The sequence below is a fragment of the Halichoeres trimaculatus genome, unplaced genomic scaffold (assembly GCF_033239565.1).
Source record: "Halichoeres trimaculatus isolate MK-OKI-2021-1 unplaced genomic scaffold, fHalTri1.1 fHalTri1_scaffold_10, whole genome shotgun sequence".
NCBI classification, from domain to species: domain Eukaryota; kingdom Metazoa; phylum Chordata; class Actinopteri; order Labriformes; family Labridae; genus Halichoeres; species Halichoeres trimaculatus.
In genome coordinates, this window is record NW_027437187.1 from 18,539,072 (window position 1) to 18,555,613 (window position 16,542).

The 16,542-nt window shown below is 42.6% G+C and overlaps 1 protein-coding gene across 3 annotated transcripts in view; it reads left to right on the forward strand.

Annotated features, from left to right (window-relative positions):
* Positions 1-16,542, forward strand: part of syt7a (synaptotagmin VIIa) — a 114,433-nt gene that overhangs the window by 73,765 nt on the left and 24,126 nt on the right. For 2 of the 3 annotated variants that reach the window (XR_012598887.1, XM_074677404.1), the window contains exons 1-2: positions 990-3,533; positions 8,598-8,741. Coding sequence is in view for 2 of the 3 variants with exons in the window: in XM_074677404.1 (XP_074533505.1) it covers positions 2,338-3,533; positions 8,598-8,741 (1,340 nt within the window). In the remaining variant the exon portion in view is untranslated. Of the gene's footprint in view, positions 1-763; positions 932-989; positions 3,534-8,597; positions 8,742-16,542 lie in introns of those variants that run through there. The other variant, XM_074677405.1, reaches the window with a different exon arrangement.

Below are 16,542 nucleotides of genomic sequence, written 5' to 3' on the forward strand. Positions count from 1 at the left end.
CTCTGTTAGGATTGTTTCTCGTGTGGTGCGGGTATTTTGCCACTTCCTGTTTACTGTTATTGACTCTAAGTGGGGATCAAATGTCAAATGGGTCTTTGAAAAATGAGAGACTACACATCACAACCCTCAAAATAGAATAATCAATGTTTTACAGAAACAAATGCAGATGTATTCAACCAAATATCATATTAAATGATTTCCAAAACAAGTTGAATATGTATAAAAAAACACTTCAGTCCCTACAAGTTGCTTGTTTTAAATTTTTTTTCTAGCAGCACATTTCAAACTCAAAAGCCCAAATGAACAACAGAACAAGAGCTAAATAACCGGAGCTCACACTTTGTAGCCGCTAGTGAATGCTGGCAGCTGTAGAGGTCCTCTGAGGCCCAAAGGAGTGACCCCTGGCTGGTTTTCCACCCTCCACAGGCTCCTTCTGTATTCTTCTCTTCCTCCTCTTCTTCTTTTCCTCGCTGCACTCCTCACCCCCATACCTCTCGTCCTCCACACTGGACTCCAGACCTTTCATCTACCTGCCTCTCACTTGGCCTGGAAAACCAGTCCTGCCCCCTCACACACTCTACTTATCTGTCTTACCTCTGTAACCATGTGGTTGCTCAATCTGCTCTCCTTTGTGTGTGTGTGTTTGTGTTTTTGTTGTCTTTCTCACACTCTTTGGTCTTTTTCTCCTCTGCCTGTTGTTATTCTCTCTCTACTGTACTCTGTCTGGCATGGGACCTCCCGCACCCCTGTCTCTGTCTCTCAGTGGGGCAGTGTCAGGGGGTCAGAAAGGGGCAGCAACTGGGCATGGGGATGATGGGGGGGGTCCTAATCGCAGTGACAGCGTGAAGAGCATGGTGACAGAGGGCGTGAAGGCCGGGAAGTGGCAGACCGTCCAGGGACACATGCACTCTGGAGGACTGAGACCCAACGAGTGAGTTCACGAGTGAGAAACAAACATTTCAGTCAACATTTCAGTCATAGAAAAGCAGCAGAAAACACGTCGTCATAACGCTATTCCTACGAGTTGTTATCTCACAGCAGCTATCATTAGATGAATGAATCAGTTTCGAGGTCAAGTTCAGCAGGAAGGTGCAGCTCAGGTTTCAAGGTTAGCGTGTGGGCCCAGATCAAGGCGTGAGCACCGTGGAGATGTGATCTTTTGTCATCCTGAGAAGATAACAATAGTTTCTTGAGCTGTATCACACTGACTCAAACCCCAGCTGCTCCTGTGTAACTGCAGGAGAGTATGATTTATTTATGTGAGGAACTGCACTGCCTGCAAGTGTACTCTGCAAAAAGGCAATACAGAAATAGTCTCATTTTCTCACCCTGCCTGAAATAGTGCCTCATACCGTGCCAGCTCGCCTTTTAATTAAAACTTAAGCTGAAATGTGAACTGCATGTTGCCTACTGACTGCATGTATCCCACAGCCATGATGTCTGACATGATTTAGGGACTATATTCAGTGTGCTGTAAATGAGGCAGTTAATTTTCAGTTCTTGGTGATTTTTTACACCTGCTTCTGGCACCTCATGCCTGTGATTTCTTCCTCCACAACACATTTACGCTCATCACTACCTCACTCCTCATTCCTCCTCTTCTCTCATCTTTCTTTTTGCCCCCCTGTCTATAATTGGATTCTATTTTCAGGCTGCTATAAGTGTCTGTGTCTCTTGTGTTGTGTCTCGCACCCCATTTTCTGTCTCTCCTCCATCGTCACCCTCTGCCGTTATCACTCCCATCGCTCCCTCCATCTTTCTGTTACCCTGTAAAGCCACTCTTCTGATTTTCTTTTCTCTTCTGTTTCATGTCTGCAAAACCCACCACAGACCTTTTCATTCTTTTACTTGTGTCGGTTTAATATTATTGGTTGCACACTGAAAGCCTCATGCAAAATTATGTTAGGTAAAGTATGCCAGGCAGAGCAAAAAGGCATCTAACTGATGTGAATAGCTCTCTCATGACCTAATTCTGGTAGTCTGGGTTACACAGTGATCTGAGAGACAGGAGGATATATTTAGTGAGGAGGGAAAAAAAGTATTAAAAAGTTTAGAAGATTCCCACAAAACAAAAGCATGTTTTTTTATGTAAATAACATCATGGTTTTATGACTACTGGAGCATCTTTGAGAGAAGCAGCAGGCCCATTACAACTCATTTCTAAAGGGGAGGAGTAGAGACTGAGAGGGTGACAGAGGGAGGGAGTCATACTGTTGGACATGGTTGGCTGTTGGGATGTCTCTAGAGGTGCAGCATGTATTTAAACGACGAAATAGACTAGGACAGAAAAGAAGGGAGGCTATTAGGCGTGGGAAAGTTGAATGACGGGCAGGGAAAATGGGGATCTCTCATCACACCAAAAAGGCGTCATCAAGAAGGCCAGGAAGCTGCAAAACCAGCACGCACACACCCCGACGAGGTCAAGTGCCGCTAAATCGCACCGTGCGGACAGTCCACATCTGGCTTCTGCATGCGCGAAACCCACCCTCACGCAAACAGCATGCTCAGACCGCACAGCCACGCAAAGTGCGCACACACCTGGCGCGCAGACGGAGCTCACAGTCATCACACTTGTGCTGGACTCAGGCCTATCAGCAGCACACAGCACACAGCGATCACTCAGGCTGCACCTTCTACTGCTATTTCTGCTACTGCTGTTACTGCTGCTGCCTCACCGTGCTCTCTTTCTCTCTCCTCCTCCTCCTGTCTCCACCTCCAATCTCTCCTCCCTCTGCCCTCCTCTCCTCCAACATCACTTTTACTCCCTCTTCCTCCTCCTCGCCCTCCCCCTCTTCCTCACCCTCACGATCATCAACTTCCTGTTTGGGTGAACTCTCCTGTATCTATCCTGACGTCAACCTGACTTCTTTTGTTGTGTCCTCCTACTGCCCTGTGCCACCTTGTCTTATCCCTGACCTCACCGCTCCAAAAAAACTCACCTTTTCTTGCTCTCCTCCTACATCACCTTCTCGTTCTTCTTCTTCCTCGTCTTCTTCTTCTACCTCCTCCTACGTGCCAACTGACTCTGTCCTACCTCCTCATCATCCTGTCCTCTGCCGGCCGTGGCCTTCTCTGCGCTCTCTTTCCTCCCTGCTCCTCTGCCCTCCTAGCTTTGGGGATCCAGTCTTATCCTATGCGTCCACTTTGGAGCACATCCCCACCCGGCCTCGGACGCTGCTACGCCAGCAGAGTCTTCAGCAACCTCTCATCCACCCGCCGGGCCCAGGTCTGGGCCATCCGCCCACCACGTCACAGAGCCTGGGACAATTACACAGTGCACCAGGACAGCCAGGGGGTGGCAGTGGCGCTGGTGGTGGGGGTGCAGGGAAAGGAGAGGGAGGTGGCAGTGGTGGAGAGGGTGGGGGTGCAGGTGCAAGAGGTGGTCCCCGGGGGGCACGGGGCAGCCCAGCAGGAGCAGGGACATCTCGCTATAGGGGAGGTGAAGCAGGAGGGCGCTCACGTGCCAATCCTGGCAGCTGGGATTACATGATGGACCAGATGAAGAACCGAGGCCTGGACGTCAAATCCTTCATGTGAGTCTCTGCAGCTCCTCATTCGTAACTTTACATCACGTCTTTCCAAGTGTCACGTGCCAGCCTTCTGTCTTTATCTACGTGTTATGGTCTATGTAATCTTTGCTACACTTTGGAGAGTTAATATCTATATTTGTTTAATGTTGCATCATTATATAATCTTAAATGCCATAGAGTCAAGTATTTTCAGTATATTATATTTCTATTTGAGTACCTGACTAATCTGCTTTTACCCCCCTCTCTGTGAAATATGATTCTTTGACCCCTTTTTGTTTTTTTGGAGTGTTTCTTTCAGTGTTGATCTGATATCCAGGGAAGGATATTACTTCTGTCCATCAAAGTATGAACTATGTGCTTGTGTGCATACACGTATGAATATTTTGTACCAGTCTGTTTTTGCAAACCGTGTAAAGGTGTGTGTTAAGAGTGCAGACTGTCCCCTATGGCTCTTACAGTCAACATGGCCGCTTAAAACATGTAATAGCATATCATGTTATAGCAGGATGATGAGGCAGAGATGAGAAGGCCTGATGTCAGCTTGTTAAAAAATTGATTATATATGTTATTGAGTGTGGAGTTATTAATGCAAATTAGCTGTTGACTCTTAGCTGTGGGTGTGCAGATGAATCACCACATAATTTAATGGAAACATTTCACGTCACACATGCTGATTCTGCATAGTTATATTATGATTATTTGTTTTTTTATCCTAAGAGTATATATGAAATTATACGTTTAATGATCCTTTCAAAAATCAGCTGAGGTTTGGTGTTTAAGGAGTGAATATGTCGCAAGCAATTATATTTATTAACATTTGTGCTGCATCAGTGATCAGCCAGAGGAATTAGAGAGCTTCTCATTGAGCAATCTGAGGACAAAAAAAGCATTTTTCTTAATTTAGACAAAAAATGACATCATGTGCGTGAAAAATGGCAAGGAACTTTGAGCATATTGTGAGCTATTTCTACCCCATTCTGTGATGAATTGTCCAATGTTTGCGCTGCATGCTCTGCTAAACAGCAACATCTGTTTGGATGGCATTCAGCCTGTCTGCTGCAATGTCCCTTACAGGACATAGCTCACAGTGCTTGTTTATACTATTCACAAGACAGTGTCATTAAAAGTCACAATATATCTTCTATTCACACCATCCCACTCATTTGGATGATGTTATTTCTGAACAGTCTTTTGGACGGCACAAAATGTTTACTATCCTGCTCAGGAGACACATTGCTAAGTAGAATTTTTATTGAATGACCTAGAAATTGCACCTCTGTTTCTGGGGCCACTGAAGCTGATATGCTGATTGTAAATCTGTGTCTGCTAGCTGAGCTGCTCCCCTCCTGAAGTGTATGTCAGCATCTGTACACCACACTATGGCTGTGCATCGGTACAAGAACTAAGGTTAAGTAGCTGTGTGTAGATTTGTGTTAACCCTGAAGAATTGATCTTATGTCACCAGCACCATTACTTCTACGACATATTGTTACTTTAGGGCAGGAGTGCAGTGGGAGCAGATGAAGGAGAGAGGATGGTGATGAAGGGCGAGGAAGGATACTGGCAAGGTCCAACACGTGGTTAATGTCCCCGTGCACTGAATCTTTTTTACAGTAGCTTTTCAGAATTCATTCTCCTTTTTTATGTGCATGAAAGCTTCCCTGGGCATGTGAGTATGACACGGCTGTACTAATGCTACAGGCTAACTGAGTGTGGGACATGCAGCACACGCCGCCGTCAAGGTCATTGAGAATATCACCCATAATAGTCAGGTGTAGCACTTATCATCGTAAATGTGAGATTGAGGTCATTGTTGTATTTCCCTGACTGTAACAGTAACACCTCGTATGATGGATGACAGAGCTGTCCAGTAATAGACATGACCCATTGTTCAAGCCAGTTAATTTCAGTCTTGGCTAGTTTCCCTTTCTGAGTGAATCATTGCTCAGTGAATGTGTTGATGTGATTGACACAGATATCGAGCCTTTGGAGATGTTTCGCCAAATGGTTCACTTGGGTAGATTGGTCTTCATGCTTTTTGGCTCAAACCCAATAATTTATCCAGGTGTCAGTGTCCGTCCTATCGCCCACCTCTGCGTCCTTAATGTTCAGTGCATTGATTAAAGTGTTTTACCAATATACTTAAGTGTAAATGCACGTACTTAAAGAGGGGAAAGGAGAAGAGGAATTATACTTATATCATCAGAGGAAGCACCATGCCATTAGGCTTATATCATACAGTAAAGCAACTACTAACCAAAGATGTTTCTTCAGTTTCCAGGGAATAAGTGGCTAAACTGGAATACAATTTCATTAAACAAAATAATAATTAAGAAATCACATTGAGTTAGCTGTAATACATGCACATCTCAGGTTACAGTGAACACTTACTTTCTGACAAATGGACTGTTTGTATAGCGTTTCCTCTAGACTTCTGACCACTCAAAGCAATCCTACATCACAGGCCACTTTCGCATTACATTCATACTGTAATGGCAGAGGCTGCTGTGGGAAGACTTTTTGCTTATTTGCACACAAATGGTCCAGGGGCACTGCGGTGTTCTCTGTCTCGCCCAAGGACACTTCAGCAGTATGGACAGTGTGTTTGATATGCTTTGGTTAGTAGTTCGCCAAAAATATGAAAAAAAGTTCAAATAAAATTTGTAAGTATTGATAATTGATACACCAGCACTGTGATTGAGTCAGCAAAAGGTAGAGGTTAAAATAATTAGCAAGGTGAGGCTACAGGTTAAAGTAATTGAAGTAATTGATCCTAAAAACATTAATCCAAAGTTAACAAAACATGATGAATAAACAGAAATTAGTCAAAGTTGGAAAACAGGTGAAAGTCATGAGCTTCTGTAGACTGTGAAACATTTTTGCTTAAGCTGAGTATAAAAGGTACAGTGAATGGTATGGCTAAAAGGAATAGGCAAAAGTTAAAAAAAAGTTAGTGAAGTGTCACCATCTGCTAAATTCATCAGTAGGCCCATAAGTTGTTAGCAACTGTAATAGTTTTGCTTTAAAGGGATAGTTCAATTTTTGAAGTGGGGTTGTATGAGCTCTATGTGACCACTAAGGACATTAGATACAGTAGAAAGGTGTCTCCTCTCGCTCAGTAAGACACAAACTTTAATCGATGGTGACGAGGAAATAGACGCTAACAGGTAGAGACCGTACCAAATTCAAAGGCTATTTTCTCTGCCTACAAGAACTAAAATCAAAAAGTAATACCACAGTTTAAGAGTACGCTACATAAAATATTTTTCAAGTGCATTAAGTCTTCGGAAATATAAACATTTATCTGGACCTAACTAACTGGTCACGTGTCCTTTCGCACAGTGCTAGTACGCTTCGTCCCCCCTCCTTTCAGCTGTAGGGAATGTAAACAAGCTATGCTTTGGGCGCCGGTTGTAGCCTCGTGTAAGTTTGATCAAGTATCTTAATTCTTTTGTTTGTACTCTAAGGATTGTGAAGCAGCGTAGGAAATTCAAATTGAGTGACTATGACAGCGACAATGAAGTTCCATTCACTTTGGAACCAAAAGGATACCTGTATGAACCGGAGTACACAGAAGAGGAGCTGCTACAGATGGCGACTGAAAGGAATACAGAGGAAACATCCGTGGACTTTAATGCTAAAAGTAGCCTATTGGAAAGTTTTTTGTTAAAGGTATAAAATATCTAAGCAATTTCCTTTCATCAGATCAGAAAGTTAACTAGCTGAAGAAATAATAAATAAACGCCCTGTATGACCAGCTAGTAACAGTAGATAATTATCTGCACTCTTGATTTGCTTAAAGTATGGTTCAAGTTAATTCAGATTGTTTTCTAAAGAAGAAAAAACACTTATAGAGATGTCAATATAGTCTTTATTTTCTAGCCACAAAAATGTAAATAACAGGTCTGATGCAGGAAAACAGATGGAAACTATTAAATCTATAACATTTATTTAAACAAATCTGTAAATTCAGAGTGAGTTATTGTTGTCTGTTAGACATATGGGTTTGGAGCCTCATATGGATATATAAGAAGGAGATTGTTAATTAAATCTTCATGGTGCTGTGAGAACAGCTCTTGACAGACTGTAAATGAAGATGAAATATGAAGTATAGGATGATGTCTTTTCACAGCTTGGCAGCACTGTCTTTTCTTAGCAGAGGTATTCTCAGTGGTATTGTACCACTGTCGGAGGCTTAAGCTATAGAAGTGTGGATGCTGGTGGCAGAAGGAGAGAAGGAGGTAGTGATGAGGAGTCAGGGGATGAAGAGTAGGGGCGAGGGGATGAAGGAGGAAAGGGGATTTGGAGAGCAAGCGTGGCAGAATTCCGAAGATGAAACGGGAAGAGAGCAACACAGAGTGCGAGAGCAGTGACCCAGAAATGGTGACACACACCGAGCACCTCAAGACACTGTGTCACTCAAATAGAAACAATTAGTCCAGATCTTCTTAATGAGGCTTAATTAAATCTTAACTCTTGAGAAAGAAGACGGCCATGTTCGATGGGAAAGGTGAGTCTGGAGGGAAAGCAGAAGGCAGGTTAAATAACTAGATAGATTACTGTGTGTGGGTGGAGTGGTGTGTGTGTGAGTGTGTGTGCATACAGGCCTGTTTATACTGTTTATATGTCTAGAAGCTGATGCACAAGCTGCAAAATATCACATTCATCAACAATAATTAACTAATCATCAACACTTCCTCTAATTATTTGTTGTCTTTACGATGTGAACACAGCCTGCAGCTGTTTATAGCACAACTTCATTACATTCATTACATTATTATTAATTTGGCCTTTGAGGTTAAGGTATCTCTTAATATCCTTCCCTGGTCAAAGTGCTTACTGCTGGGATGTTGTTTGGTGTTGCAGATTTATGATCACTTCCTTTGTTACTGCTTCCTCTGGTCTCTTTCTGCTCCTCTGCTCCTCTGTCCCTGCTGTCACCTGAAATGACCTCTCCTCTCTTCTTCCCCCCACGCCACACCTTCACATCTGATCTCCCTGTCCCTTTGCATCTGCTCTCTTTGCTCTTTCCACCTCTTACTGAATTTTTTTCTCATGACAAGCCAGTGAGGGGAAGATGGTGGTCCTGGCTTTGGCCATAGGTGTGGCTGAGCAAGATGACTTTGCCAATATCCCTGACCTGCAGGAAACAGCGCAGGCAGCACCGCTACCGGCACCAGCAGCCAATCAGGAGCCCCCTCCTGAGAAGAGGTACCAGATATTGTATGAGAGTGCTTGTTGTATGTGAGAGATTGGAGTGCAAATGAAAGGATGTGAAACCGAAGAAAAACAAGAGAGGATTTGAGATTCTAGGAAGAGCGGAGTAGTTTTTGTTTTCTAGTGTTATCAGTTGAGTCACTGCGCTTGAGTGCCACAGACCTTCTACTGAAACAGCCGCAGAGCTTGACTCTTTTACAGAAATAAAAATAAGAGCTGAAACCAATTGTAGAATAAATCTACTGTGATGCTCAACTCAGTAAAGAGCAATAACAAGCTCATAAACATACCCAAGTCACATAAAGCAATGTCTTCCCATGCCAGTGGTCTTTGACTGACCTTGGAAATCATCTTCCTTTTCACGACAACATTCTCCTCCACCATTTTCATCTGTTTGTTTGTCTTGCTGCCTCACAGAGACTTACTATTGGTAATTGTTGTATTTCCTTTGTGTTTCTCATGCTTTTATTATCCCAGCCTTTTCTGCGCCTGTGTTCTTTTTTTCTCCCTCCTGCTCATTAGCTCCCTTCAATCACCCTCTGCTGCTCTGAGAGTCCCGTCTCTGTAGCTCAAGCAAGGGCCCAGAGAGCCTCCTCATTATTCCACAACATGGTAGTCACTTACATAAACATGCTGCTAAAAATAAACCTTTTCCTTGCCAGCAACCTTATACACTAGAAGCCAAAATATTTCCACTCGCCTATAAGGATGCAGCACTCTCGCTCACATTTCCCCATCTCCCAAAATAATTAGTTTTGCATTCTGTTTAGGAAACAGACCTTTGGTTTGTTTGAAGCAGTTTAAGACGAACAAACGAGCACAGGGGCTGAGTCCTGTGAAACAAAGGGGCTCTCGTCACACCGTGCTGGAGTTGCTCTTTTGCAGCCGTGGATGGTGGTTGTTATTATAGTTTGCGCCAGCTTGTAACACCACAGAGCCACAGTGAAATCCTACATTCGTTAAGTCCAGCCGTAGGCAGATGCGACACACTCGATTTCCTCAGCCGTCCAATTAGTTCGATTTAACCTCACTTTGATTCTGTGACAAATTGGAGACAATTTGGAGATACATAATATGACGCACACCTAGAAACAGAATGGCAGAGGAGGGTGAACAGATTCTGATTTACTCGTCACAGTAATTATGCCTCATTCACAAGTGTTTAATCAATTTGACACCTGGTTTAAAACTAGGGCTCTGATACAATACAGATGGTAACTGTTTTCTTATCTAAACTGCACAATTGCAGTTTGAAGCTGAATGTGTGAAATTGAGACGTTTAAACATCAGTTTTGCTCGAGCATGGGAGCAATTTTCTCCCCAGACTTTTAAAGCATTTGCTTTTTGAGCAACACTTCACTAAGGACTGGTTAAAAACCTTTGTGTCTGGTTTGGTCTTGTTTGCTCCATTGTTGTCACTTGCCCCCAAGCATCCTGTGGCATTTTCCCAGAGCCAACACAGCTCTGCATGGGGTTACAAACAGGCATGAAAGTATTCTTTGACGAAGAATGTAGCTTTTGTGAACATCAAAACTATCTCCATTGTTCAGGATTAGTGTGAAACCCGTGGAGTTGCAGTGGAGTGCAATTTTCTGCGTAATTTGCCGTTGCACATTACATCTGGCTTTTCCCAGCCTTTGTGTTCACCTGGAAACCTCCTTAAATGGGTTGTGAAATCCACTAATGGACTAAACAGCAAGCAGAATCCGCGGGCTGCTCCGTCCAGCACGTGGCCAGCAGGACTCACCTCGATTAGCAGTGATTGAGAGCGTTGTGGCATTTTGTAGATTAACCTGAAGTTCATTTAATTTCTTTCAGTCATATCAGGATGACTGGCAGTTTACATTTAGTGAAGAATGGAGGGCTAAGATGTTAAGAAAATGATTTGGATACAATGCAAGCTGTGATGTCCTGGCCCTTTGGTGAGCGCCTGTAGATTTCTTTCTTAAACTAACTCCACTTGAGCCACTCGCTGTTGTTTGTTTCATGAAAGATTACAAATTCAAATGTATAATGAATGATTTAGCCACACGTTAATTGGAAACTAACTCTAGAGGTTTGGATTAAGTCCATAGAATATTAGAAATGCACGTTATAAGCTGGCTGGGAGTATATCATTCCCTGTGGTGTTAGTGCTGACTTCACAGATGTCTGTTGGTGATTTAATCAATCACTCTTGGCATATTGCTCATCCTAAACGGGGCTCTCAAGACGGAGACAAAGCTGTGCCTTCATTCGTCTCTGTAGTGCCATATCATTGCAGTCTGTGCATTCACATCAAACATGTCTTTTATGTGGCCATCACTCATCTCCATACCTGCATTGCTCACGTCATGGCTTTTGAATTTATTAGACTGGACAAGATGTCCCTTATAAATTATTTCATCCGAAGATAAAGCCGGAGAGGTTAATGTGAATATTTTATGTGACTCTCAAACATTAACATCATCAACATAAAAATGAAATCTATCTCCTGCTGTTAAATATCGGAGAGCTGCTCTGCATGACTGCCATGCTGATGGTGCGAGGTAATGGTAATGAAACTAAGTTTACATAAGTTGGCTAATGTGCTTTATGCCCCATTAAACTAAACTACTTGTGGCCATTTACGTCTGGTAGTTAATGTTTTGATCAAGGATTAAAACAACATTAGAAAAAAAACTTTGATTAATCTATGAAATAAGATGCATTTCTAAAATTTAATCTCTCTAGAGCTCCTGTGAGGATTTTTCTATATAAACATCAATTAGCCTGAAATTAAAACACAAATGAGACAATTAACAACAACAACAACAAAAATTTGAACACTGCTGAGGGTAAGTTGTCAGACGAGTTGATTAGCAGCCTTTAAAAAAAAAAAAAATTAAAGTTGCAGGATGAAAGTTTTAATCTCTTTGTCTACAGGGGGCATCAAAATCCACACTAACTTAAGTTCCCCACTGGACGTTAGTTAGTATTATTTAACATCTTGCTAAGCCGATAACCAATATCCAAGTAAAAGCCAATCAGTGTTTAAAGTAGGGCTGTTAAACAATGCAAACTAAATGGCCGTTGATTGCTTTAATTTGAGTATTTTAAGTTTTATCATTTTAAAATTCAAAACAGTTTGGACTTCCACATTAACAAGGTTCTTACTTTGAGATTTAAACACATTCCTTCCAGGTATTTCATCCACAGGTCTGCAGTGATTCATACACTCCCAAACACAGCTCTGCTGGGTTTTGTGATGCTGCTGCCTGCCGGCATTAATCTGATCAGCTCATCATAGGTGGTAGCTCAAACTTTAAGTAGTTTAGGGATATTTAAATTGTGTTAGACACAAAGGGCAAACTACTCCAGGCTTGTTTTCAAATTCAGTAGAAGCAGAGAGACACCGCAGAACCTTAATTATGGTGTGCCTGAAGAGACGAAAAGCACATAAACAAAGCATGAATTTAAGGGTTAATTTGATTTCTGGTTAATGCATCTACACTGACAAAGTGAAAAGGCAAAAATGTACATTTTTCCTTTATTTTGGGTCATCAGAATAATAAGCTAACAGTCAATATAGCCTTTTAGGACAGTTTAGAGTTAAGTGTCATTTGCCACTTTGACTGCAATGTCGACTTTGACCTGTTAACAGTCACTTCTCACAGTTTACATCATATATGTAGAATACATGCAGCATGTCATATTCACGTTAATAGAGACAGTTGTTTACCGCAGCTGACCCTAATGAGTGATTAAGGTTGAGTCATCTTTTTTCCTAGGCTTTATCACCAACTATTTTAGCTTTGATGTGCCACAGAAATACAAACAAAGGCTTTTTAAATATATAGGTTCTGAAAATTACTTTGTCAAAATCTGACCCGTTGACAGCTGTGAATACATCTGTATTTCTATTTTAACAGGAGCATTAAAATTGCTTAACTTTAATGGACTTTTTTAAACCTTTGTTTCTTTGCCACTCTTGCTTATAGCACTAAAAAAAAGGGATGTTTTCCCACCACTAGAAACAAAAATAATCCTGACCTTGCTTTATGATTCAGAGAGTAATCTCGCTAATAGGAACATGTATGTTAAGTGCTCAGAAAAAAAGAGGCTTTTCATTTAGCCTTCAGCAGTGTGTACACGCCTCATTGTTGGTTATAGTTGAAGGCAAGCCAAACAGGCACGCTGTTTTCCCCACCGGCCATGAAGAAGGTGTTATAGTGCTTGATATTCGTTACGCTCCGTCGCTGACCTTGTGTGTGCAATGGATGAAAGTGTTCTAAGCGGCCATTTGTTTATGAAGTGAGGCAGGAGCTGAGTGGCGGCACCAGAGTCGGTGGTCGTGATTGAGACTTTTATAACCAAGGCTGTGCATCTGAAGAGAAACAGGGAAAGAGAGCTACTGAAGGTCAAGGGATTAAACAGTGACTCATTTTGAGTTACAAAACTGTGTACTGTTTGATTACAAGGCTACACATGCTGAGATGTTTCTATCCCAAGCATCTGTGGGTTGTGGATCTTAAAAAGCTTAATTGGGATGTTATAGCAGCTCCATAACGCCTCATTGGTCTCCACTCATACATTTCTGTTGCGAGTCACTGAACCTTTACTGTAGGTTCTCCTTCAGTGTTTCTATAAAGAGAAGCCACAATCCCCAAGAGCGTTGAATCTAGAGCTCTCTCTGAGCGGCAGACAGACCGCCCAATGAGGAGGCAGGCTCAGGACAGAGGAGGCGGGCCTTATCCTTGTGCTACATTAACATTCAATCCTCTTGCCTGTGGTCTTTCAATTATTCATCCATGCATGTTACATCATTTTGTGTAAGACAGCAGAGTTATTTCTATTTTCAGAATACATGTTGCAGATATTGATAAATTAAGATGTTTGCTCTCTGTCTCAGAGACATGAAGAGCTTCAAGGCGCTCTCAGTGTTTGTTAATTGCCAAATGGGCCATATATTGCATTGCTTCATAATTTATGAGCTTATTAAAGTGCTTAAGTTGACATAAAAAACAACCACAGCACATGGCTTGTATGACCTTTTACCTAAATGAATATAAATGTTTGTTTATTTAACATCATGACTGTGTTATATGCTCTAACCACATTAGCAGGAGGAGGAGTTCAGTCCTTATGAGGTGTGTGAGGATGTGTGCTGAGGCTGTTGTACTGTACTCAATCTGTCTGTCTAATTGGATGTAAGGTTGGACTGAGGACGTGTAATTAGGAAGGGTGTGAATTTTAGGTCTGTTTTCTTAGATTTGATTAAAAAAAAATGTGATTTTTTTTTTTTGGATGATTAAAATCTAGGCTTATGTTTGCACACAAACATGTAAATTGATTATGCTCTGCTTTGCTAGTCTGACACAGAGCTCCTCTTGTGAAAGCGGCTTTACAGCCCAGACTAAACAGTCTTTTGGGGACTCCAGATCAGGCTGTCCCCAAGGCTTCAGCTCCCTGTGGCTACCATTCTCCAAACATGACGTGGGGGTGTACAGATGCATTCAGTTGAGAGGGAGAGAGGGAGTATAAGCAGTAAGGTAGAGGAAAAAGAATGCAGTCACAAAGAGAAAAGGAGGAGGGAAGTGCATTCATCCATCCATCCATCCACCCATCCATCCATCCATATGTCATGAGAGAAGATTCAGGGTACAATCCATCTTTTTTCCCTGAGAGTTGTTGGAGAGAGTACTTATGGTACTCTGCACAGCCATGCGTTATGCAGGGCTGCAGGCAGGCAGCACTCCAGCCAGCACGTACATGCAGGAACACATGCTTGTCTCTTACATACAGATAGATAGATGGATGGCGGTGGGGGAGAGGAGCTATTTGGAGCATTAACCTGGGACTTCTGTGTCCTGCCTCAGAACAGGTGGCCCATCTGCAGCCGCCTCCATCTCAGAGGAAATCTTAGTATCTAATCAGAATGCAAACATTTTGTAGCCTCATGTTTGGAGCACTAATGGACTTTTTAGATGTTTTGATTATTTAATGTTACTAAAATGGAGCTGGGAGACATGACTCTGTACTCCTTAGAGCATTGTGAGGCTATAAAAGAAGGTAATAGACAGGGTAAGCTCATCTTTAGATTCAACAGTAATCATGTTTGCAATGCTTTACTGTAATGTAGTCAATGGTGCATCGGTCGGTCACCTAAGTAAAATTCAGTCTGTTTAAAAACATCCAAAGTACAGCTTTCAATAAAACTGAAACAGACATAAAACAGCACTTATAAAGATCAACATTTGGCACCAGCTGAATCATCTTGTGGTTTTCTGTTTTCCATTTGGAGTTGAGTGGAAAAAAAAAGAAGCAAAAACACAGAAGGCAGCATTTAGCACCTCCCTTGTTGCCTCTTCCTGAAATGGGATTTCAGTAAATGATGCTATTTTAGAGTCATTTCCAGTTCCAACTCGCAGGAAGCAATTAGTTAACAGTGAAAGCATCCATATTTATACATCGCAGCAGAGTGTTTGGTGGTAGCTCGAGAAGTGAAGCAGCAGGGACGGACTGGCTGACTCGAGTGTGAATGTTCATGTGTTTCATGTGGATGGTGAGTTATGTAAGCGGCGCCATTCCTCACTGCTGTGGATTTGACTGTGTGTGATGCTGGGAAGTATGCCGTGGCCCCTGACAAATGATAGATATAGTGGGCGGCTATGAAATTGAGCATAGACATTGAAATACATCACTTCATGGTCCCAGGCAGGCGTGTTTGGCTTGAGTGTGACATGTTTGCCGAGGGGTGGGGATGAAAATGAAAAAAAAAAAGAGTTGGGGGGAGGGGGTTTGGGTTGGGCTTTCTTTCTTGCGTCTCTCTCCAGCCTAGAAGTGGAGTGTCTTTCCCCCCCACCCCTCTCTCCGTGCTGCTGGCCCTCGGTCAGGTAACAAAAACAGGATAGTATCACAGGACGGTGAAACCCAAAGTGGCCCCGCCTGCCTCCATATGTGTGTTCATGTGAATGTGTGTGTCCGCGAGGCTCTCACCCGTACCTGTCATATATCCTAAACCTGCTCTTTTTTTGTTCTCTGTGTGTTTGCCTGTTTGCTGCACCCCTTTAAACACACCCTTTCCCCTTGTGCCCACTCCCTATAACCTCTCGTCAAACACATCCTGAACCCCCCCAATATGTATGGTCTGTGTTTCTAGAGCCGTTGCTATGCCAACAGCCCACTTTCTCTGCCTTAGCTGTGGGAGAATCTGATCTTAACTCGAGTCCACTCTGCCTCCCACTGGACACTGTAGACAACTGCAGGCTATTAAACCACAACATACAGAGCCGGTTGTAACATAACCTTGTGCTACATTTAATACAGCTCTTTAAGAAATCAAATAAGCAAAACAGATCTTTATTTTCAGTCTATAAGTGTTGTGTAATGTAGAGACGGAATCTCATCCTGGAGGAAGTGCTGGAGCACAGGAGCGTCTCAGGTGCTGTTGAGCAGGGCTGGTAGAAAAAGGCCTTTCCCCTGGCTGCACTAGCTCTTACCTGAGAATGCACTGAACCCCTGAATGAAGCATGAAGAGAATGAATAATTGAAGACTCCCCCATCAATAGTTATAGGGAGGTGGAGGAGGAGGGAGGTGCCTTGTTTTACCTCAAATCTAAAGTCTGTCTCTTTGCTTTAGTGAGCAGATCCTCAGATCTTGGTCTAGTGTCATGCTCAGCCCTGTTTTTTTTTCCTTGCCTCTTGGACTCGTTGCCTGCAGTTCAGATGAAATAAATAAATGAACATGTCCCTGAAATGCAATTACCTCCCTTGGCAACTAATACAACTAACACCAATTGATGAATATTCCCTTCCCTTCTTGTGAAAGTGGTTA